The sequence below is a fragment of the Nelumbo lutea genome, chromosome 8 (assembly GCF_056320005.1).
Source record: "Nelumbo lutea isolate HS-2025 chromosome 8, American lotus-T2T, whole genome shotgun sequence".
Lineage (NCBI taxonomy): Eukaryota > Viridiplantae > Streptophyta > Magnoliopsida > Proteales > Nelumbonaceae > Nelumbo > Nelumbo lutea.
In genome coordinates, this window is record NC_142691.1 from 26,366,090 (window position 1) to 26,390,352 (window position 24,263).

Consider the following 24,263-nt stretch of genomic DNA (forward strand, 5'->3'; position numbering starts at 1 on the left):
ATCATAAATGTGTCTAATTTTTTCTACCATTTTGTAATTTTTTATATTTATTTATATTTTAAAAACTTTATTACATAAATATAACTTCATAGGTTGATCAATTTGATTCAGATGGTTGAACTGCTTAGCCACCACTTAGATAAATAATGGTTTTGTTTTTTAGTCTGTTTTAAAATATATGGTTATATATTGTTAAAAAAATTGGCATAGATATAATTAGTAGCATTTATTGGCAAAAATATAGGATTTAATAAAAGGGAATGGGATTTAATACCTTAAATATAAGACTTAATGAGAGGGGATTAAATTAGGTGGAAAGTAATAATTAAAGTTGCATTTTCAACCCTTACAATCAGAGATAGACTAAATACATAAATATAGGCATTTTAATAGCCAGTAAAGCTAGCATTAAAGCTATAATAAAATAACTTTTATACAATTTCTCAAATAAAGAAATAGAGGGTTATTTTAGTTCAAAAAAGTTTCATATATATACTTATATATATATATATATATATATATATATATAAGTATCACTTGATTAGAGTAAATGTTGTTTTTGTGAATATCATCTAGATGCACCCTTACTTATGATAGTTGGATATGAGATCTAGTTTGGAAAAAAATGGTGGCTGGCCTTAGCACGTCCAAGAGTTCCTCAATTAGGGGAATTGGAAACTTGTCCTTCACTGTGATGTTGTTTAAGGCTCTATAATTGAAGCAAAAGCACCAAGTAGCATAATTTTTCTTCACTATAAGCATTTTTGAGGAGTAAGTACTTGAGCTAGCATGATAAGGATCCTATGGTCACTTTTCCTAGAGTGAGGTAACCCTTGTGGTTCTTTAAACACATCAGCAAATTCTTCTAAAAGTTGTTGTGATGTTATGTGGGCCACTGTTGTGATTGGTCCTATGTTTTTTTATGTTAAAATTGGGTCGTCTTGGCCCAAACCGATGTTCATTAAGAAGTGATGATCTTGTTGTCTGTAGCTTTAATTTTGAACATAGATTGAAGGTTTTGGAGTTGAGTTTCCATAGATTGGGCGTAGTGTAAGTGGCAATCCACACCATCCACTGAGAAATCTATCATCACCTGACTCCAATCACATACTACAGGCCCTAATTGGATGAGCCAGTGAATACCCAATACAATGTTGGCCCCTGTAAATGGAGTCCGGATTCGATGGACCCTTCGTTCATGGAGCGCATCAACCCTTCAATAGGAGGGTTGCACGTTGCCTCTTCAGCTCTCATCTATTCCGTTACTCTAAGTAATGCTCAATCCGTCATTTTCCTTATCAGCACGGTTCAACCAGGTGGTAAAAACTGAAATCAATCAAAAGGAAGAAATACAAGCTTCCCCCTTACATTTGAACTCCCTGCCTCCCCCCATTTTCACTCGAGCCCTAACTCAAGAACACAATACCATTGGCTGTAAAAAGCAAAATCAAGCGAAAGGAAGAAAGCCAAGCTTTCTCCCTTCGTTTGAAATCCCTGTCTCCCCCCATTTTCACCCAAGCCCTAGCTCAAGAACACAAGACCACCATTGGCGTCCGCATTGTTTCACCGAGATCCAACAACTTGCTCTCAGCTGGTCATAAGAAATTTAAACTCCAGTAAGCTTCTTCCCCCTTCTCTATTTCTTGGAACCCTGTTTTTTATCTCAAATATTATCTTCTTCCTCTCTATAGACCATCGACAACAACGACCTCATTGTTCCACCGAACTCCCTCAGATTATCACAAGGTAACTCAATCTTCGATCCGTAATACCTACACAACCACCTAGAGATAGCACTTATAAATACCACATCTGTGTAGAAGCCAAGCACAAAATGCCATCGTCACTAGTGCAACACCTAGACAGTTCGAGATCTACCAAACATGGGTAGTGCTCTAATATCATCTTCGAGCTTAAGTTACTCAATCTTTCACACCCATCTAATATCAAACATCGAAGCTTCTCTCCAACTATGCTAGTTATGGCGTAGACACTCAAATTTGTAATACCAAAAGACTCACTCGTATTCATGCTCACTAGACTCTGTATTATGTTTGTGTTGAGCATCTGGACGAGGTTAATGACCCCTTGGTTTGTGATCAACTTCAGTCCCACAAGGGTGAGATGCTTAACCTGAATGCATGCATGCCCTATCCATGCCAAGAATAAGCCTCCAATCCTATGGCATTTATTCAATGCTAAAGAATGCAAATGAGGATATTTTGGAAGCCAAGTTGTTTGCGAGTTTGAAGTGTCATCTGCTATTCCCCTGCATCTTACCAATGATAATGTCTTCAGTGTCACACTGCAATTTATGAACACTTGAACTAAACTATTCCAGGTAATAGAACGTCATTCCTCCAGTACCAGATTCTCAAGCAACGAAATTAACTTGCTCAACTCTTTCAGACCCTCGTCGATTAAACTGTTGCACTTTTAGACCGATATCCACGTCAACCTGATGATCATAAACCCATCATCAACAATTGCCATGGAGCTTGCTTTGTTTAATAAATTGGACCAAGGTGTCAAAGAAAGGACATTCAAATTCTTGTGCATTCCAACCAAGCCAAATCCTTCCTCTTGAATGATGCCTAAAATGTTGTCAAGAACAATGCAACTTAGGGGGAAAGCTTAGGTTTCTTCCTTTTCATTCATTTCATTTTTTACCACCTGATTGAACTGTGTTGACATGGAAAACAACGAATCGAGCGTTACTTAGTCTTAGAGTAACAAAATAAAGGAGAGATGAAGAGGCGACGTGCAACCCTCTTATTGGAGGGTTCACACGCCCTGTGAACTGAAGGGTCCACAGAAACCAGACTCCTGAAAATGGTAATGGATATAAGTTAGTTCAAAGTAGATAGCCTTGGACTTTTATGGTTTCCTCTTTGCATATTCCTAAATAGGGGATGTTCTGGTTGTTTGCTACCCAATATTTGAAGTGATAGGTTTGTTGTATGCTTAGAGAGGTCTTCAAATACAAAGTTCAGTCTGTTGCCGCTATTGATCAACACTGATATTGTTCTACCCAGCACCATTCCTTCCACCCTCATCGTTCTTGGTGAGTTGATTCCATTGAGGATATGTAATGAAATTCATAGCAGATTTGAACACGTTTCCTCAAATTGGCTCTCCATAGTTTCCCCATTGTCCATTTGGAGTAAATAGGCTTGTTGGGCTTTACATTTATGGTCAGGCTCAAATTTTTTGTTATAGTTGAAACGAAGGCCTCGTTCCCAACGATTATGCATTTCGGTCCAAGAGAGCTTCTTGAAGGGTGCCAATGCTTATGAGGGTACATTGCAATCTTGTGATATTATTGGTCAGGACTATATTGGCTCAATCTTGGAAGGTATCTTCTCCTCCCGTAGCTTTGCAAGTCCAACGACAACCATAACAAAGGAGGGTTGCATGCTTTTCACCTCAACTCTAATGTCATCATGTAGGTCGTCAAGGAAGCATCCCATCAAGGTTGCTTCATTGTAATGTATAGAAAATATATGTGACATATATTAAAAATATATAAAATATACATATAAATATTTATACCGGCCGGTTCAATTAACCATCGATTTTTTGTAGGTTAACCAAAAACTGAACTGGTCCTTCAGGTTTTCAAAAATATCAAACCGAAATCAAATTGACTGATTTGGTTAACCTCATTTTGCAATTTGGTTTTTCATGGACACCTTTGATTAAAACATCGTTGTTCTCTTTTCTTCTCCATCCCCTCTTTAGGCTGTGTTTGGAAATGATGCAAACAAGTGTGAGTGCAAATATATATAGTGTAAAACGATCCATATAAATTGCAAGGTTGGGTTAGTTTTGCACCGATAAATTTACCTTTTTACCAAACAGACTTTTAACTGTAATGGATGCAAATGTAAATTCCAATAAAGCATATGCCTTTTTTTTATCAAAAGCCCACTTGAATGCAAATTTGCTTTTTTTTATTAATGTGCTTTTACATCTTATTACCACTATAAATATGTGTTTTTTCCCTTTTATTTTCATTTCCTTTTACTAAAACAATACAATTCTTTCAGTGTCACAGGTTCAGTCTTCAAGATTCAAGAATTTGTTGTCTTCTACGAGATACCAAAAATCTTCTTTGTCGATTTTGCTTAATAAATAAGCATTGAGGCACTTTTCACCATGCATTTGCTTTTAAATTTTGATTATTTGAACTGACGAGTGATTTCTTTCTAAGTTTTTAGTTTACTTAAATGTTATTGCAACAAAGTTCAAATGTGTATATAAAAATAAGGGTAAAATATAAAAACCTCCCCTGAATTTCTGACAATCATAAAAACCTCCCGTCAAGTTTTATTTTAACAAAAACCTTCCTTAGACTTTAAGAAAACTCTACACATACCTCCCTTCCATCACTGAACTAGACGGAAAATGTTCAACTGATGCATTAATTTTTCCAAAATGACCATCCTACCCTTTTAAAGGATTCTCGAGCTCTATTAATCTACTATAGATTCTTTCTTTTCATGTATAGTTTTATTAAAATATTCCTAATTTTAACTTGAAATAACCCATTTACCATCATTTTTATTTTTCAATCTCCTACCCCTAAAATTCCATCAACTCAAGAAGAGAGGTAGCATTCAACCACTACATATTGGACCTATGAAGCAGACTAGCAAAGGGAATTAACCACCTTATTTTAAATTTTAAATTTTTAAATTTCAATGGTTTGGTTGAGTTTACTCATTTCTGTCTACTACTGCTTTGGTGCTTATTGTTCTGTTTTCCCGTCTCCTTCTCGTATGGATTGCGTCTCTTCCACTTTGCTTGCTCACGACAATGACTTCTCCCATCTCATGAGCTCTGGACTCGGTCACCATATCGTTTCTTTCACCTCCACCACTTATGGTCTCCTCACCCTCGACCCTTTCCCTCATGCCGACCACCACCTCCTTCTGCTAACCCCTCCTCCCTTCACCCTCGGTTCCCTTTTCCCAAGTCCTCTCCCCGAACTTGAAGGGTGATCAACCTATAGAGCATGCATGACACTAATAGAGCTCAAGAGTCATTCAATTAGTAGGAATGGCGTTTTCATGTCCTATGAGAATGATAACAGGGCTCGAGAATCCTTTAAAAGGGTAGGATGGTCATTTTGGAAAAATTAATGCATCAATTGAATGTTTTCCGTTTGGTTTAATGATGAAAGGAAGGTATATGTAGTGTTTTTCAAAAGTTTAGGGGAGGTTTTTGTTAAAATAAAATTTGAGGGGAGTTTTTTATGATTATCAAAAACTTCATGAGAGGTTTTTGTATTTTGTATTCTATACCCATTTGGTTCCATATTGCCAAACCCCTTAGTTATTTTTCCTCTAACAATGAGGAACAACGCCAAATAGGGCCTAAATATTTTTTATTCCAATTCCGCTTTATATAGTTGAATCCAGAATTCGAATTCTTTTTTTGGGTGAAAATACTTGAATCCAGAGACGATTCAAATAATATGAACCCAAGAAAATATATTCCACTATAATTTAGAGTTCGCATCCCCGCCCCACCACCTGTCACCCCGCAAATGCCCCACACAATGTGCAACTGCCACATGTCCAGTCGCATGCGGTGGGCGTTCCCGCGTACGGGGCTAATGGGATGACCGTTAGCTCGTCCTGTTAGCCCAAAAATGAGTCCAAATTTCTTTCTTCCATACAATGTTTCAAAAAGCGACCCAGAAATGTAATTGTTTTGGCCATTGGTTTCTGGGTCGACGATCCGACCGTTTTGTTTGAATAGATAGCCTGTTTTGACAAATAAATTAAAAAAATAAAAAATAATTAAAAATAAAAACTCTCAAAAATCTTTGAACGAGTCGACGGGTCAAGGTTCAATCGCCCTGGTCAACGGGTTGTTGACGTTTTCAACGGTTTTTGGTTAAATATTGACAGTGATTAAAGTATCGATATCAGGTATCGTATCGGACAACTTGGATATGTATACGGATATGGATACGCTTGGAAAACGCATAGATACAGACGAAAAATATGAAAATGCTTGGATACGCTAAGAAAATGCATATAAATTCAATAATTATATTAATAACTTCAATTTTAATGCCAAAATAACTATAAATAACACATAAATACATAAGAATTGTATATTTTAATGGTATATCTTAAGAAATATATTATTATTGATATAATGGGATACATAGATATTATACAATTTTATTGATAATGCATCAATTTTTATTTTTATTAAAATATTATTATATTTGAATTATTATATCATTTATTTTTATTTTACTATTTCAATTTTTAACATCAACAAAAAAAAATCAACTAAAAATTAATTTGCAAATGTTTAGTAAATAATATTTTCACTTTTGTAAATAATAAATATGTTTATATAAAATGTAAATGAAATTTTGAAGATGCACATCATATGAAAATTCATAAATTTTAATTACAAAAAATAAGTATTCATTATTAATATTTTTATTCTTATGATTTTTTAAAATAAAAAGTTTATTTTTATTTAAATGTAGATTATTGGATTTGATAGATTCAATTTATATTATATTCTCAAATATTTTGTAAACAATATTTTATCTTTGTAATAATAAATACATTGTTATTTAATGCAAATTGAAATATTAATTAATAATTTATAAAATAATTATTATAAATTATAAAGTTTACATAAATAATTTTAATTATTAAAATAGTCATTCTATTAATAATATTTTTCTTTTTATAAATACATTGAAATTAAAAATCATTTATCTATATGTGGATTTGGTAAATTATTTATTTTATTAGTTTATAAAATAATTATTTTGAATATATATGTGGATTTTGAGTTATTGAATGTACAATTTGTTTAGATTAAATGTAATAAGTAATTTTAATAAAAGATAATTTATTCCAATTGTTATCAAGAAATGGAAGGTGGCTTGACAGTTAAAACCCTTGCTCTTTTAGATGTTGTGCGACTTGGTTTGCAGGGATCGAATCATGCTAAAATTTCCCATATTCCCGCCCCCTCAACCTCAAATTGTGTTTGACCCCGTTTTATTCTCCTTTGCTCGAGTTCGGATCCACCTCCATCTTCGACACTAGCGATCACTCTGTCCAATTCACTGTCACTATGCGGCCACCACCACTTGTTGCCCCACACAACGTGCAATTGCCACATGTCTAGTCACATGTGGTGGGGCGGAGGCTAAACCTCCTTTCTCCCATATTCCCACCCCCTCAACCTCAAATCAACGTTTTAAAAAATGACTCAGAAATGGAATCGTTTTGGCCACCGTTTTCTAGGTTGATGGTCCGATCATCCAGTTCGAATGGACGGGCCGTTCTGACAAGTAATAAACTAAAAAAATAAGGATAATTAAAAATAAAAATGGTCAAGAATCGTTGAACGGATCGATTGCTCGAGTCAATAGAATCGGTTGATAGTTTGGCTCGGACAATTGGACCGTGTTGAGGGGGTGGGAATATGGGAGCAAGGTTTTTCGAAACCGCCATTAACCTAGGCGGTCGGACCATTCAACTTGGGAACCGTCGAGGCAATGGGTTCCATTTTACTCCAAACCCGATATCTGACAAAAAATCGTTGAAAAAGTCAACAACCTATTGACCGAGATGATCAAACCGTTGACCAATTTAATGATTTTTGACTTTTTTATTTTTAATTTATTTGTCAAAACGTGCCACTCATTCGAATTAGACGGTCAGACTGACAACCCCAAAACCAGTGGCCAAAACGGTTTTATTTTCAAGTCATTTTAAAAAACAAGAAAGAAATTTAAAATCATTTTGAGACTAATGGGACGAACTAACGGCCGTATTATTTCATGCTTAATTGGCCATCACTTACAACCGGTTGGAACTTATAAAAGAGATTAAAAAAATCTACATTCTACAAATTGTGAAAAAAACTTAGAGAGCCTGTGACTCAAACCTTCTCCCCCCAATCAGTAACAACAACAAGTTCAAAGGTGAATCAAACACAAAAGGCTAATGAACCCGCAACGTCTCACGATGCCCCACAACGTCCCCCGATACATACGGCGTATTGGAAACATCATTCGATGATGTCATCAACACAACGCGGCGGGAATGTAATGTGGGACATTGTGGGGCGGAGATGTGAGCTCTTCGGGGGTATACCTAAAATACCTAAAGAGGGAAAAAGGGCCGTCCAAAAAAAAAAAAGAGGGAAAAGGGATCGCTAGAACGAGGGCGGCGAAATCATGAGGTTAGGTTTCTTCAAATATTGAATTCACATCGATTCAAATTTCAGACCCCAGACCTTCAGCACTCGTTCTTCGTCGTCTACTCGTCTTCGCCAGTCGGACATACACGAAGAGAAAGAATCTATCAAGCATGGAGGAAAATACGAAGAGAGCAAAACAAGAAAAATGTTGTGCAGCGCTGTCGCCGAATTTCATCCCAGACGAAATTATCGACGACATACTCTCAAGGCTGCCTGTCGAATCTCTTATGCGTTTCAAGTCTGTGTGCAAATCATGGTGCGATAAAATCGGTGATCCTCATTTTATCAGGATGCATCTCAATCGAGCAACTCGTGAAGCGAGCAACTACTCTCATTTTTTCGTCAAAACTTCGACCACCCTCCATTTCGTTGATCTTGAGTCATTTCGTAAGGCTAAACTAGTCCTGCCATTTGAGAAGACTTCAATCAAGAAAGTCCAATTGGTGGACACCTGTAATGGCTTGGTATGTTTATCACTTGGCTCCAGACTCACTTATTTGTGGAATCCCGCGACCAGAGATTGCAGACAACTGCCGATTGAATTTCACAGATCTGGATACTATACTCCGTATCTGGGGTTTGGTTACGAACCCACATCCGATGAATACAAGGTGGTACGACTCATTTATGGCTCAAATTATCGCAAACATGAACTCATCGAGAGTAATTTGTACACGCTGGGGACAAATTCCTGGAAAAAGCTTGCAATTGGATCCCATCCATACGCTAGTGGCTTTTACGGTCATGGCAGTTGGCTCCAACTTAGTCACGCCCTTGGCAAAAGGTCTATTCACTGGATCATATATGGAAGTGATTGGACTAAAATTGCTGCTTTTGATCTCAAGGATGAAATGTTTAGAGAGGTTTCGTGCCTGCCGCGTGGCATGGATGATGAAATTGATTGGGGCCACGGATTGCATGCCCTTGAGGGGTGCTTGGCAGTAGCTTGCAACAGACGCTCTGGTACTGACATATGGGTAATGCATGATTATGGCTCAGAGAATTCTTGGACTAAAATGTTCTCTCTCACTCGGTCAGACTTTGGGGATTATAAATATTTTTGTAATTTGGAATTATGGAAGAACAGTCATCTTGTGGTTCACTCTGAAAAGTCACTATTATTAATTGATATAATAAACAAAAGGAAAATTGGAGAACTTCGAATTAATCGCCCGCATTCTAGAACAACTTATACCGAGACCCTGGTTTCTCCTAGAGTTGCAGGCAGAATTAGCGAAGGAATTGAGGTATAATTTACTACCAACCGTACTCTGCATTATCAAATCCATATTTTTTGGTATTTTTTCATTATTGTTTATATCTTCATCTTATTCTGTGATAATTGAATTTAAATTTGGTTTCTTGTGTCTTGATTTCTTTCATTGGTTGTATTAGTACTTGTTAATTTGCTTTGGAAGTATTTTTGTCTAACAACATCTATATTTATTCAGGAGGAGTGAGGCATTTATACTTCTTATATCTATTATAGCAGTTCTCAATTATCCTTGATTGATACGATTTTGACTTGGAAATGTGATTTTGCTAATTTCATTATTTATATATGATTTGTTTGACGGCACTGAAGAAGATTTGTGTGAGTTCATTGTTTTATACAAATTTGACATGGATAAATGATTTTGTTCCTCATTGCTCATGAAAACTTGCCTGATTATTTTGATACCTGTAATCTTCTTGAAGCAATTACAAGTAATCATAACTTGTTAATATTTTATATATGGCATCACTTGGCACAAATGTAGACTGATATATTTCAGATAGTTGTAGTCCGATTCTAATTTTTAGTACGATTCATAAGTAACATATATTTAATCATTTTCTAGATCTCTACATTCTAAAAATATTGTTTTGCTTGGATTTTGGTGGAATAAAAATAATTTAATGATATCATTGCTTTGTCATTTGCTTTTCTTTGCTCTTTTTGGTAAAAATTTGCTTTTCATTCATAATAATTTGCAAGTCTGATGCTATGGGAAGCTTGTTTTATCGTTGTGGAGTTGATTTTTTTTTTTTTTGGATTTTATAAACTATTTGTTTTCTGCCATGACCAGCTTGACCATACCGATGGATTCTATTTTGTTTTTGATAGAATAGTTAAGCACCATAGATCTACTTCATCATCACCACTGGCAGACCAGCTATATGCATTTAAATCGTTTCTTACTACTTTTACCGATATCCTTTTTGGGCTACCCTTTACCCTTCCTAGCTTCTTCAACTGCTTTACAAATTGATTGTTTAGAAATTCACCTAATTCCGTTTACTTATTATCTTAGGTTTGGTTTTTCCATTTTGATCTTTGCATGGCTGTGAGGCATGTGGGCCTTTGGCTAGCAATGGCAAGCATTCAATCATAGTTGTCAAAGTGACACCTAGGCGACAAGGCACCCTTAGAGACTCGCCTTGCCTAACCGCAGAGCAATTTTGTACTTTGCATTATAAAATACTTTTATATTCTTAATTTTTTGATATTATAATTATAGGTTAGACATTATTAAACTAAAATATTCATTTTGTGTGTTTACATACTACTTTCGTTCTATTAGTTTCTTATTTTTTAGGGTTTAATCAACACAAATATTTCTAAATGCTGTATTGAACCCTCAAAGACTGCAAAACCTAGACCATTAAGTAAGGAAGAACTTAAAATTTTGTCTAATCAACACATTTTCTTCTTCCACATCTTACTCTTCCACCTTTTCTTTTCTTCTTTTCCTATAACAAAAATAGGGGTTCAGCCCCTATATTTTTTGAAATTTCTATTTTTTTTTTCTTCTCATGAATATGTTGATTTTCTATACTTTAACATGAAGTTTATACTTTTTTTATGAAAATTATGGATAATTATTAAGGAAATATGCTTATGCATTGGAGGGAACTACCCTAGGATATATGTTTTTTATTGCCTAGCCTCACCTTGGTGCCTTGAAAGCTATGCATTCAATTCAAAATCAATCAGCATCATGGTTCATAATATAATTTCTCTTTAATCTATGAACCAGAAAAGAAAAAAAACTAAATGAACATGGTTAATATAGTTTCTGATTATTCAGAAATTCCTTGAGGCTGTGTTTGTTGCTTCCTAATGGATGTGACATTTTACAGACAGACATTTCAGCTTTCATTTCTGCCATTTTGGTATAAATGCAAGGAAAATTATTTTCTATTGTAGAAGGGGCAAAATGAGAACTCAAATAAGTGATGAGTTTTACCCAGAAATAAACTCAAAATTGATTGTTGCATCCTTTACTCAGAAAAAATCTCCCAAAAAGTATAGTCAATAGTTTACTGTATTTTGTTAAACTAGTTCTTGCATTCCACAGCAGTCATATTGAGGCCACAGAACACAAGTAGCTGGTTTTGAGCTCTATTACTTTGTTTCAGACAAAGAGAGGAATAGACTTTGGCACTATTCATATTACAAAAAAAAGTGTCCTTTGGCAATGTTTAAAATAAACGCTGTGGAAAGTGTACTTTCAGTGACATTTGTGTCAAATTCTGTTAAGTGTCATATCATACCACCACAGTCCTTCGCCCAATTCCTTCCCGCGATATTTTGTTTAAACGTCAACAGAAGTTTATCATCCACAACGTTTGTTTAAGGTTTTGGAGACGTTTAGGTGAAATGTCAAGAAATATAGCAAACAACACAATTCCCCCCTCCTCTTAAGAGGACAGTGTGGTTTTTTGTTGAATCCTATAAAATATATGTTTTTTTTTGTTGGAGGTATATGTGACTGAGCGGGTACAACTTGGCACTCAGGTCGAGCCCATGGGTACCCATAATGGAGTTAGAGAAGTCTTCAGCGAGGATCAGAGTGTTCAAGAACTTGAGTTACAACTGCGGGAAATGCAGTCCGACATGAGGTGGCTGAGGGCCATGCTACAACAGTTAAATCAACAAATGGGCCTGCCTGATTCGTTCCCCCCTCCCCCTCAAGTACGGGTAAAATCTTGCTATGCCATCAACTTTGTGGTGAGATCATGTTATTGAACTGTGTGAACTATGTGATTTTGTTTCAATGAACTATATGATTCCTCATATATGCATCAGTCACTAGCTCAAAAGCTAAAAGGCTAGTAGATTTTAAAATCTTTAACCAGTGGCTGATAAACACATTAGGTTGCACACGGTGATTGTGGTTGATGTCATTGATTGCCATTAATAACCTAGTGTTTTGTAACCATAAGAAACCTGATGATATTTACCTAAAGTCAACATAACAACCATTGTTTGTGTTTACCTGCTTATGTCCTAATGGCAAATAGTGAAAAACAAAATAATTTTGACCTATTCATGATTCATGAATCTTAACCAAACAATTAACTAACATGTTCCATCCCCTATTCATACGCTCCATTCAGCCATTGTATGTGGTGAAGAGGGAGAACATCCCCATTTTGATCTCCTTTCTTCATCATCTCACCTTATGTGTGCAGAAATAGGGGTTTTGCATCTGAAAACTACCTTTTGCACTTCATCATCATCGTTTTTTTCTATCGGATTTCGGTCAGGATTGTTTTGATGGACTCCCATATTATTTTTTATGCTTTAATATCATATTTCTTAGTTCTTACAAATCTCTACTGGATCAAACTAACACAATAAACATAACCCAATCTATCAGTGATAGTCAGGCTTAGTTTCCTTTGGTTAAATATTCAAACTAGACTTATTTAGCCCTGCTAGTTCCAAGAACAGGTATGTAGGCGTTTCGTACAAGAATATACCCCATTCGATAATATGGCCTATGGGTTGCAAATTGAAACAATCCAATCCTTGATTTATGTTAAGACCTGAGTGTAAGCAGACCCGGAATGGAAGGTCTAGGCCCACTACACTTGAAGCCCAACTCAGCCTGCTCCAGGGATCATGCGCACCATGCCTCCTCTGAGCTTCGTGTACTCGCGCTGTCCACGTTAGGAGGTGTGATTCAGTTGTTAAGTTTGTTAGGAGATGTGCTCCATATTATAAATATCTGTATGAGCTCTTGAGAGTGGCAATCTAGAATGCAATAAATGTCTTCTTCTTTGCTCTCTCTTCTTCTTCTTCGTCTCTTTCCCTTCTCTTACCTTGGGTATCTCAGGAGGGTGAGCTCCCTGAAACCAGCTCCAATTCTTCTCAATTCAGTTTACGGGTCTATCAACTGGTATTAGAGCTTAGTGATGATGCTAGCCACTAGAGCCACGATATCCGAAGAACGAATAGATCGTATTGAAGGGGAGGTGTGGCAGACCAATCCTTGATTTATGTTAAGACCTGAGTGTAAGCAGACCCGGAATGGAAGGTCTAGGCCCACTACACTTGAAGCCCAACTCAGCCTGCTCCAGGGATCATGCGCACCATGCCTCCTCTGAGCTTCGTGTACTCGCGCTGTCCACGTTAGGTGTGATTCAGTTGTTAAGTTTGTTAGGAGATGTGCTCCATATTATAAATATCTGTATGAGCTCTTGAGAGTGGCAATCTAGAATGCAATAAATGTCTTCTTCTTTGCTCTCTCTTCTTCTTCTTCGTCTCTTTCCCTTCTCTTACCTTGGGTATCTCAGGAGGGTGAGCTCCCTGAAACCAGCTCCAATTCTTCTCAATTCAGTTTACGGGTCTATCAACTGGTATTAGAGCTTAGTGATGATGCTAGCCACTAGAGCCACGATATCCGAAGAACGAATAGATCGTATTGAAGGGGAGGTGTGGCAGACCACCAATGAGCTGAGAGATATCAAAGAAACTCTCTTCGCATTGGTCGGACAGTTCAAACAGTTCTCAGTGGCGCCCAAGGTTTTAGAGGTCGAAGTGTCTAGCAATTGGAGAGGAAGCCGACGAGAAGGAGCTTTTCCCATCAAGGCCGCCAAGATCGACTTTCTGATCTACTCAGGTGATGACCCTGTCCCTTGGATCTATTGTGTGGAGCATTGTTTTGAATTCCATGAAACCCCTGCAGACCAGAGGGTTTCCATTGCTGCCATTCATATGGATGGTGAAGCCATTATGTGGTATCAGTGGTATCGTAAGACCCACCCACAGACCACATGGTTACTTGGTTAGATCTCACTGAAGCTCTACGAGTAAGGTTTGGACCTTTTGGCTATGAGAACTTCAATGAGTCTCTCTCACGGGTTAAGTAGACCGGGACCGTAAGGAATACCAAAATGAATTTGAATGGCTGGCTATTAGAGTGCGCGGCTGGCTGGAGGCCGCCTTGGTGGGCTGCTTCATAGGAGGATTGCGGGAGGATATCAGAATTGAGATGAATACAATGCAACCCTCTACATTAACTGCAATAGTTGTCTTAGCAAAACTCTAGGAGGAAAGGTTGGACCGCCTCAGGAAGATTGGGAGGCCCACTGGGTTTTATGCAAACCCAGGCCCAATACCCAAAAACCACTATCCTAAGACAGACTTGAACCCATGCCCACTGCTTCCAAATCCCACTATTCTAGTGACCTCTACCTCGAAACTCTCACCACCCGGTAAGAAAACCGGTTCCTTAACTCTTCGAACTAGATCTCTTTAGAGATGCACACACCAGTAATCTTCTTCTTCTGAGCCCAAACCTCTTACGTTTCAAGATAAAATTTTTAAATCCATGAGAAAACAGGAATAGAGCTGAATACAACCTCAAACTTAGACTTCCCCCCCTCGACGTCCCCTCACTACTACCTGCCTTATCAATTAAACCCCAAGTCAGCCTCATCATCTCTCTACTCCTCTTTGAGTTTGCTCCTCCATTCTTTGCCGCTAATTTCCCTCTCTCCAAAAGGATTCTTTGTTCAACCCCCTCCAAAAATTTAATTGTTTCTTCCTCCATCCCCTCCATTGAAACTCCGAAGAATTTACCCAACCCCAAGAGTTTCGAGGAAACCCAAGAAGAGGAGGCAGATATATTAGGCGGCTTACCTCCCTGGAACGATGAATTAGGTGTCTTTCCTTTGTTATTACTCAATGGAGCTGGACTTCCAACTGCTTCTCGCAATTCAATTTCTCTTCCCCACCTCCTGTGAGCTAAGCTAATTAGGTTCCTCACCCCCATCTTCGAATTGTTCATTGAACTCCGCCACCACAATAGGAGCAGCTTCAACTAGATCCTCTTCAACCTACGCCAATGCAAGATGGTGCACCTCCAACCCGGTTTCCTCCATGGAAGGTGAAGCTAACAAGCACAGAGGGCTAGGAGGTTGAAGATGAACAATCTGTGCGCTAACACTACCATTTGAAACCATCAACGGAGAGGCCTGCTTGCGAGCATGCTCTTCACCACTGTTTCTGATTTTCTTTGGAGGCTGGCTGGACCAATTAGATTCCCTTTGGTTTGGGCTGCTATGTTCGTTCATATGGAGGAAAGCCCTGGGTTCACTTATTGCCTTGGGCCCAATCCCACTTCTGTACACCTGTGAAGGTCACCTAGTCGGGGTTGGTTGGTTTGATGTGGGCTTCTGACCCCTTAATAAATTCTCCTGGCCCCTATAATGCTTGAGGACTAGAGTATGCCAGATCTCTCTTCAGCTCTTCGGTGAGTTTTCCTCCATGGGTGCCACATGCATCTCCACCAAACATTGTTTAATTAGACTTTTTAACTTTTGATTCCCAAACTCTGCCCATTCGTCCCAATATTTGAATTTGAACACCACCCTCAAGATTATCTCTAGATGGCACATCCTGACCCTCCAAGACATCCAAGATCAGACAACTTGGATTAGAACTGGTTGTGTCTCCTTCCTCACCTTCACCAGCTACCGGAAAAGTCAATGGAGATCGGAAGTCAGATTGAACAACACTAAAGCTCAGTTTGGAAGGAGAACAAATACAAATATGTACGGTGAAAATGCATACAAAATAGTACAAAATACAAAACTTCCTCAAGAACAAAGGTTTTTGAGAACTCTGAATCCATTCTCCCCTCTTTTTGGGACTTCTCATTCCCCCGATCTCCCCGCTGCCATCTCCTCACTGATGGCAGATACTCAGGCCAGATTTGGACAGAGAACAAAACTTCCCCTGCAGCAATATTCACCTTATTCGGGATGGACTCTCCAAACCTTCAAGTTGCTACCTTTGAAGGGCAGATACTCAGGCCAGATTTTCCATGCAAGCACAAACATGACGAAACCAAATCTAAGATGATTTGTAAGTGGTGTTGGGTGGATTTTCTAAATAATCAATTTGTACTAGAGATGAAGGGCCTGGAAGGGTAAGGAGTAGACCAAAAAGAATGACTAAAAGGCTCCTTGATTTTGTGATATTACAAAGGGGCAAAACAATTTTTAGTCTTAAGGGCCTGTTCGTTTCCTCATAACTCTTAAATCTTTTTTTTTATCAGTGAATTGTCAGATTTATTAAATCAAAGCCAAAGATAGTAGAATTTAAGGAGAGGCACCAGATGCTACCTCCCCTTTAAGGAAGGGAGATGGAAGAAACCATCAACTCTTTAGTTAAAGAACATAACAAAGGAAAAGGAAAATTACAAAGAAGCCCAATACAATGAAACCTGAGTAGCCCCTTGTTTAGCAAGATAATCAGCCAAGGCATTAGCCTGAATTCTAATTGTCATGCTCCTCAATAGCCCTCTTAACTCTTATATCTTAAGAGCAATCTTTTAACTTTAAGAGAAAAATGATTGTTCGTTTCCTCTTATCTCTTATCTCTTAAAGTGCAATCATACGACTTTCTGTTTTCCAATGATACCCCCAAAAAACAAACAAAAACTCTCGTATATGGGGTTAAAATGGATATTTGATAATTTTCAGAATTTAGAATTTCAGAACAACATTCTCTGCATTCAGAGTTCAGGGTAAAGAAAAGTTCACCAATACCAATGTACCTCTTAATGTAATTATTGCACTTCCAAAATGTCCGATTTCAGAGCAAACGAACAGGCCCTAACTGCCAAGACCTTGGCTATCACTTTGTAAAGGCTACCCACCAGGTTAATGGGTCTATAATCTTTTTTGGGTTTTGGCCTCTTTTCTTTTAGGCACTAGTGCTAGAAAGATGGCATTGCCCCCTTGAGAATTTTCCCTTTAGAGTGAAATTCAACAGAAATCTCCATCAGATCATTTTTTTTTTTTGTAATATCCCAACAATCTTGGTAGACGGCCATAGAGAACTCATTGGGGCCCGGATCTTTAGCTTTGTCCATACTCCATTGAGAAGATAACATTATGAACCTCTTTTCTTCACTAAAATTTCTCTCTAAGGAGGCTGCTTGGGCCACTGGAATTGTGTTCTACTCCATCTCTACATTCTCCAAAACCAAATTCCTCCTCTCCTGTAGTAGCAAATATTGATTGGAAATGATCCACAAAGGCCTTAACAATATCCTCCTCCCTAGTTATCACCTGGTCCCCAATCTCAATGCTTGAAATCAAGTTTTTCCCTCTACCATTAGCTAGTGAGTGAAAGAACTTAGTATTTCCATCTCCATCTAACAACCACTCACACCTTGATTTTCTGACTCCAAGAAATTATTTTTTTCCTCAAGGTTTCCTCTAGTTTCACCTTCAAATTTCACCTTTCTGTTCTTTCCTCTAGGTTACACTCTCTTCTGACTTCCTTTTCATATAGTTCCTCCATTCTCTTTGCAATTCTGTCCTTTGTTTCTTCTAGCTTTCTAAGTTCCTCTTTATTCCACTCTTTGATCTTTTCTTTCAGTTTCTTAAGCTTTTTCATAAATCTCATCCCCTTCTTTCTTCCTAGAATCACTTTGTCCACCATTTATTTTATTTTATTTTTTCCTTGAAAGCTTGATCTTCTAATCACATATTTTCAAACTGAAAAGTTATAAGGTCTCCAAGAAAGGTTTCCTGACTTAAGGTTAAAGGGTAATGATCAGAGGTGACTCTAGGGAGAGCTTTCAGGAATCAAGACCAAATTTCCCCGTAGATTGTCCTAGTCAACTGAGTAAAGAAATCTATTCAGTTTGGAACAGAGTGATATTTCCTCAAAATTTGACCAAGTAAAGGATGCTTGCAACAGGGTGGGTTCCTTATGCTGTAAGGATTCAATCAACTCATTGGATTTCTTCATACTGGTAATTAATGGTTTGATTTGGGTTATTTGTCTCATTTGTGTTTCTTTTTTTTTTTATCAATAACTCTGAAAATTTTCATCAATTAAGATGCTTTAATATACAACAAGAAGTTACAAAGAAATCAGCGTTGAAGCTGACCGAAGACAGAATTACAAATGTGCCCAAAACATATCTGTTCTTTGAATCCCTTGCTTTGCTAAGCTATCAGCCAAGCTGTTGGCCGATCTCCTAACCCAACCCACCTGAATAGACTTATTTCTTGACATCCATTTGAACCTTCTGAAATCATTCTTCAGCTGCCAGGTCACTCCTCCTTTTTGCGACCATTTTATCACAGATTTTGAGTCTCCCTCAATGATCAGTCTATTAATCCCCAACTCTTTGGCCTTCTCAACCCCATATACTAAAGCTAGAAACTCTGCCCTAGCTACATCACTCTGCCTAGGTTACCCACACAACTCCCATCGAAATTCAGCTTCATCCAACCCTCATTTGTGTATTATTACATTGAAATCACCACCCAGACACCAAGGTCCCTCTCATAAGCCCCTAATAGCTGCTAATTCTTCCCATTCGTTAAGACCCATTCCCTTCCGTCTCCCACCTTTTTAACTTTTATTGAGACGGAGAATTGTCCAATCAGCTCCTCCAGTCCTCCCTACTCTCCAGCTCTTTGTTTCTCCATATTGTCAGGATTCCCCTTGATGCACCCCAAGGTGGGGCGTAGGGCCAAGTCATTCCTCTAATACCCCAAATACTTCTTATTCATCATATGTCCACTTCAGAGAACTTTGCTTCTTGTAACATTAGAATGCCTGGTCTCTCTTTCCTTAAAACATTTCTAATAACCCTCCTATTTTTTTGAACTCCTTTAACCCCTTACATTTCAGCAAAGGATCAACTATATTGTTAAACTAGTACATGCCACACCAGTCATATCGAGGCTATAGAACACAAGTAGCTGGTTTTGATCTCTATTACTTTGTTTTAGATAAAGAATGTAATAGACTGACACTATTCACACTACAAAAAAGTGTTGTTAGGGTTTAAAATACACATAGTGGAAAGTGTACTTTCAGCAGTGTTTGCGTGAAATGCTGTGGAGTGTCGTATCACATCACCACAGTCCTTTGCACCAATTCCTTGCCATGATGTTTTGTTTAAATGCCAACATAAGTTGACCATCCACAATGTTTATTTAAGGTTTTGGTGACATTTAGGTCAAATGTCACAAAAAGTTATTTCCCACCATCTCTTCCCTCCCCTTGTGTGGTGGCATATAGCGAACAACACAATCCCCCCATCCCCAAGAGGATAGTTTGGTTTTATGTTGAATCCTATGAAATATGTGTTTTTTTTTGTTGTAGGTGAGGGTGGAGGCATATGTGACTGAGCGGGTAGAACTTGGCACCCATGTCGAACTCATGGGTACCCATAATGCAGTAAGAGAAGTCTTGGGCAAGGAGCATCCTTCACAGGTTATGTGCTTGGGCTTCGAGCCATACCCAAGGCATGCTTTTGGAACCCCCAGGTCCGGAAACTCCACTGCGACCATAGCTGCCATGTCGCACAGCCAGCTGCAGCAGAGATTTCAAGGAATTAAGTTACAATTGCAGGAATTGCGATCCGACATGGCGTGGATGAGGGCCATGTTGCAACAGTTAGGGCAACAAATGGGCCTGCCTGATTTATTTCCCCCTCCCCCTCCAGTACAGGTAAAATCTTGCTATGTGGTCGGATTTGTGTTGAAATCATGTTATTGAACTGTGTGAACTATATGATTTTGTTTCAATGAACTATATGATTCCTTATACAGTCACTAACTCAAAAACTAAAAAGCTAATAGATTTTAAATTCCGTAACTAGTGGATGATAAACACATTAGGTTTCACATGGTTTATCCAGTGTGATTTAATAATTGATGTAATAAAATGAAGATCATGCTTAGCTTAATTGGTTGGTTCTCAACTGGTGATTGTGCTTAATGTCACTGATTGTCATTAATGTTGGTCATGCTATGGATGTGATGGAAGTTTGCTATAGTAGAATACTCATTTTGCCTCTTCCATTTTTTTTGGCTGCTGCAAATGGAATAACATTTTACTGGTACAAGTGGCAGTGGTCAATCCCTCATTTCAGCCTTCAATTTTCTCTTCACTCGCCCCTATTTGCTACTACAAATAGCAACAGGAATCAACCGCAAGCCAATTCCTATTTGATTCATTTAACTGCTGGAAATTGTAGTAGTTATACCCCTTACAACTGAACCCATCTACATCTTTTAGTCTAATTCAATTCAGCCCACCTGAATCTCCTAGAACCTAAGCCAACATCAGTCTACCTAAGCCTCTTAGAAACCAATTCAGCCTACTTTGCTTAAGCCTAACCCATTTAAATCTACTCACACCTCAGTTACTCAGCCCACTTAAATTCCCCTAAAACCAAAACTCACCCAACCTGATAGAAACCAACACAGCCTTAGAGCTGCAAATGGATTGAATCAAATTGGATGTAGGTAGATCCAAAATGGATTCGTTTTTATCTGAATTTGAATCAGATTGTATCCATTGGATATGCAGCAGTTTCGAAATGAATTCAGATTATAATTGGATTTTGAATAGTATAAATAATTTAGGGGGATATCTAGGTTCTTTTTGTAAGGGGGGTTTAGGTGAATGAGAGTGCTGTTTATGTTCTTGTATAGGCGCCAGAAATGTGGCTGTGGTTTATGTGAAGTTGTTTTGATTTTTTTTTTCTCTCTGGTGATGCCTTATCACCTTCCTTCTTTGTACTTAAAAACCTCTAGAAGCCAATCCAACCCAAACCTCTAAACACTTGTTGGAACCCCACACAACCCAACATAACCCATCCAAATCTCCAACATCAACTCAACCTACCTATTTCTTTTTGAACATAATCCAACCCAAACCTCTAAACACTTACGGGAACCACACTCAACCCAACATAACCCATCCAAATCGCCAACATCAACTCAACCTACTTATTTCTTTTAGAAACATAATCCAATCCAATACTTTAGCCAACAATACAACATACCTATTCCTCATAGAACACAATCCAATCCCAAACTTCCAACACTTGTAGAAACCCAACCCAACTCAACCCAATCTGCCTACACCTCTTAGAAGTTAGATCCAACCAACCCAATGCTCTTACACCTATAAGAGCCCAATTCCATTTATCCCTTAAAACCCAAACCAACCTCTACCCACCTAGATCCGTTCAAATTAAACCAATCCTTGTTCATCTCAAGACCTTGCCCCAATTCAGCCCCAAGACCAATCCTTGTTCAGCTCAAAATTAGCCTTAGGACCAACTCATTTGTTCGATCTCAAACCAGTAGAAACCAGCCCCATTTTCATCTTTGGAAGTCAGCCTAAACAAGCCCATTACTTCACCCATAAACCAATCCTAATCCCACAATAATTCAGCTTTGTAAACCCTCCTTATCATCCACCCTGCTTAGGTCATCATGCATTGTTGAACCCAATTTAGGCTACCCTAACCCATTGAAAAACAACCCATACACCTAGAACCCACCTCAATTAGCCTAACCCTCTAAAAATCATCACTCACTTAGAACCCACCTCAACTAGCGCAACCCACTAACCTAGAACCCACCTCAACTAGCGCAACCCACTAACCTAGAACCCACCTCAACTAGTGTAACCCACTCACCTGGATCTCAATTTGTAATGCTATCAGAAATCCAACTATTGGATTTCAAAATTAAAGCCCTTATAGAACTCTTAGTAAAAGCCTAGGAGGATATTCCGCATTGCATGGGTTTGTTTACTAGTATATGTCTAAATCAAATATATTAAATCTTTTTCCATTACTTTCATGTGCAGAGCCACGAGTTGGTAGTCACTCCAGTTCTGGGTGCAGATGATCCCTATCCCACTCCTGAAGTATCATTGCTAGACTCAGTAATTTACCTCAACTCTAACTTTCATATATTCACAACTTTTTGTGTGAAATAAACATTGCGTTTTCATCTTTGCAGGAAAGGCAGCTGTCTGGAACAGCATCATCTCAGACGCCTGCAAGAGGGAATGAGAAGGGGAAGGGGAAGAATAATTAATTGTAAACGAACTTCTTCCTAATTCAATATTGAATTTAGGTTTTATTTCAATGGCATAATTGTTATCTGTTGAATGATTGTATAGATGTGATTTAATGAATGGACGTGAAGAGTTCTCTAGAAAACAAGTATAAGGATTTCACTACAAAAAAAAAAAGAAAGAAAAATAACAACAATCACTTAATTACAATTATAAATGATTGTTCCCAAAAAACAAAACAAAAATTGGTTACTTAACTCTCGCTAAATAGGTAGCCATTCACAATTATAGGCAAGAAATTTAAAATAATTGTTGCTAATTTTGAAAACCAGCCTTTTAAAATTGTTGCTTTTTTCTTGCAAAATTAATTGTTGCTAATTACACAAATTAGAAAATTTCCCACCATGTCATTCTATTCCCTCCGTAGAGAATGGCATGCTTCTACCAAGTTCCCTCCACTATATATATATTTTTTTGAGTTTGAAATCAATTGGAAAAGCAACTCTAAAAGAATGATGATATGAAGGTTTCTAGATGTTACTTCACTCGCCCATATTCCTCTTGTATTCTCTTTGATATCTCTCCACAATTTGTGCGACTTCGACTGAACTGACAAGGATTGTGATTTGAAGGTTTCAGAAGTTAGTATCTCTCTGCTAGCCTCTAATAATGGCTTACTTTCTAGGAACATTAGACAGGGGGATTCTCTTTGTTTGAAGATTTGGAGAGGTTATGAATTTCTTAGTTCATCACTAATCCTCACTCTCAGAGTAAATGGATACACATCAGTGGTTGAGCAAGATAAATAGGGGAAGATAAACAATTTGAAGTAAGATTTGTATAATCAAGATTTCTGTACATATCATTCATAAAAAAAAGATTTCTATGCATGTCTTTTTTTCTCTCACCCCCTCTCTCATCGTTTGTGTTTGTTTTCAGGAAAACAAGATTGAGCTTGGCTTTTCTTCAGCTTATATGCTTTGGACAGCAGCATATTGCATCCCCAAAGAGAGGTTCGATCTCCTTTGAGTCTTGCTCTCTAACATCTCTCTCTCTCTCTCTCTCTCTCTTGTTTTAACGCTAAAGTTGATTAGATGCTTCTTTGCTTACTATAGATAGTTGGTTTTATATTTATTCATGTTTTACAACAATCAGATCTTATGTTTTTATCTTAACAACAATAATGATATTCAGTTGGAAAAATTAGCAAAAGAAAGACATCCTTTTGTCTCTCACTATGCCTAAGTGTCCATCATTAACTCCGCTTTATAGGCCTTTTTCTTCTCAAACTGAATAGAGAATTGGAGTTTGAAGCCTGCTTCCTTTCGTATTGGACTTTCGTGGGTCTATTTTCATGTCAATGAATTTATGCTCCTAAGATTTGAGAGACAGTCTATTGATTTGCTTTCTTTGGTTCTAGGACTGGAGTTTTAATCTTCTCTGACACTATAGCAAGTACGGAACTGAACTCATCGTACTTCTTCAACTTATTCAACTGTTATGTCTGCAAAATGTAATCTTCAACTATTTTGCTTTCTTCATTTTGTGGGTTCTCTTGCTTTTTATGCCCTCTTGTGAGTCCGTTTAACAAAGCTAGGTGCTCTATTGCTTTCCTGTTGTGGCGCAAGCTTGATTATCAAAAGAAAAGAAGGAAATATCAAAATAATTAGATATGATGTTTCTATTCTTTTCTCCCTTATCTTTAGATACCCAGATGTTGGGGGAACAATTAGTATCTCTTGGTCCTTTGTTGTGACTTGTGAGGGAATTATTGACAAAATTTGTATAAAGGATTTTCTTTTCTTTGCAATATAGTGATGTTCATAGTTGTCAAGGCACTGCCTAGGCGACTATTCGTCCTTGGCTGGGAACCTTGCCCAAA

General features: G+C 37.8%; 1 protein-coding gene across 26 annotated transcripts; it reads left to right on the forward strand.

Moving 5' to 3' along the window:
- Window positions 1–8,137: 8,137 nt before the first annotated feature.
- Window positions 8,138–24,263, forward strand: LOC148843537 (F-box/kelch-repeat protein At3g23880-like). 26 transcript variants are annotated; one of them, XR_016103174.1, is made up of 8 exons: window positions 8,147–9,500; window positions 12,035–12,217; window positions 19,664–20,011; window positions 22,169–22,246; window positions 22,324–22,403; window positions 23,076–23,210; window positions 23,321–23,394; window positions 23,802–24,263. XR_016103174.1 is itself a non-coding variant. In XM_088957424.1 (6 exons), exons 1-5 carry the CDS (start codon window positions 8,364–8,366, stop codon window positions 22,374–22,376), a joined length of 1,794 nt encoding a protein of 597 aa, XP_088813550.1. In that variant the 5' UTR covers window positions 8,178–8,363; the 3' UTR covers window positions 22,377–22,403; window positions 23,076–23,210. The 26 variants fall into 26 exon arrangements, 5 of the variants coding, with proteins under 5 accessions (XP_088813550.1, XP_088813549.1, XP_088813548.1 ...); XR_016103181.1 differs by having other exon boundaries at window positions 8,172–9,500; window positions 22,333–22,403; window positions 23,067–23,210; XR_016103177.1 differs by having other exon boundaries at window positions 8,172–9,500; window positions 12,035–12,211; window positions 23,067–23,210.

Excerpts from the sequence above, each read along its gene's own strand:
- LOC148843537 (XM_088957421.1), top strand. The coding sequence starts at position 8,364 with ATGGAGGAAAATACGAAGAGAGCAAAACAAGAAAAATGTTGTGCAGCG. Across the intron at positions 9,501-12,034 it reads GAATTAGCGAAGGAATTGAG|GTCGAGCCCATGGGTACCCA; the intron begins GTATAATTTACT and ends CTTGGCACTCAG. Across the intron at positions 22,247-22,323 it reads AAGTATCATTGCTAGACTCA|GAAAGGCAGCTGTCTGGAAC; the intron begins GTAATTTACCTC and ends TCATCTTTGCAG.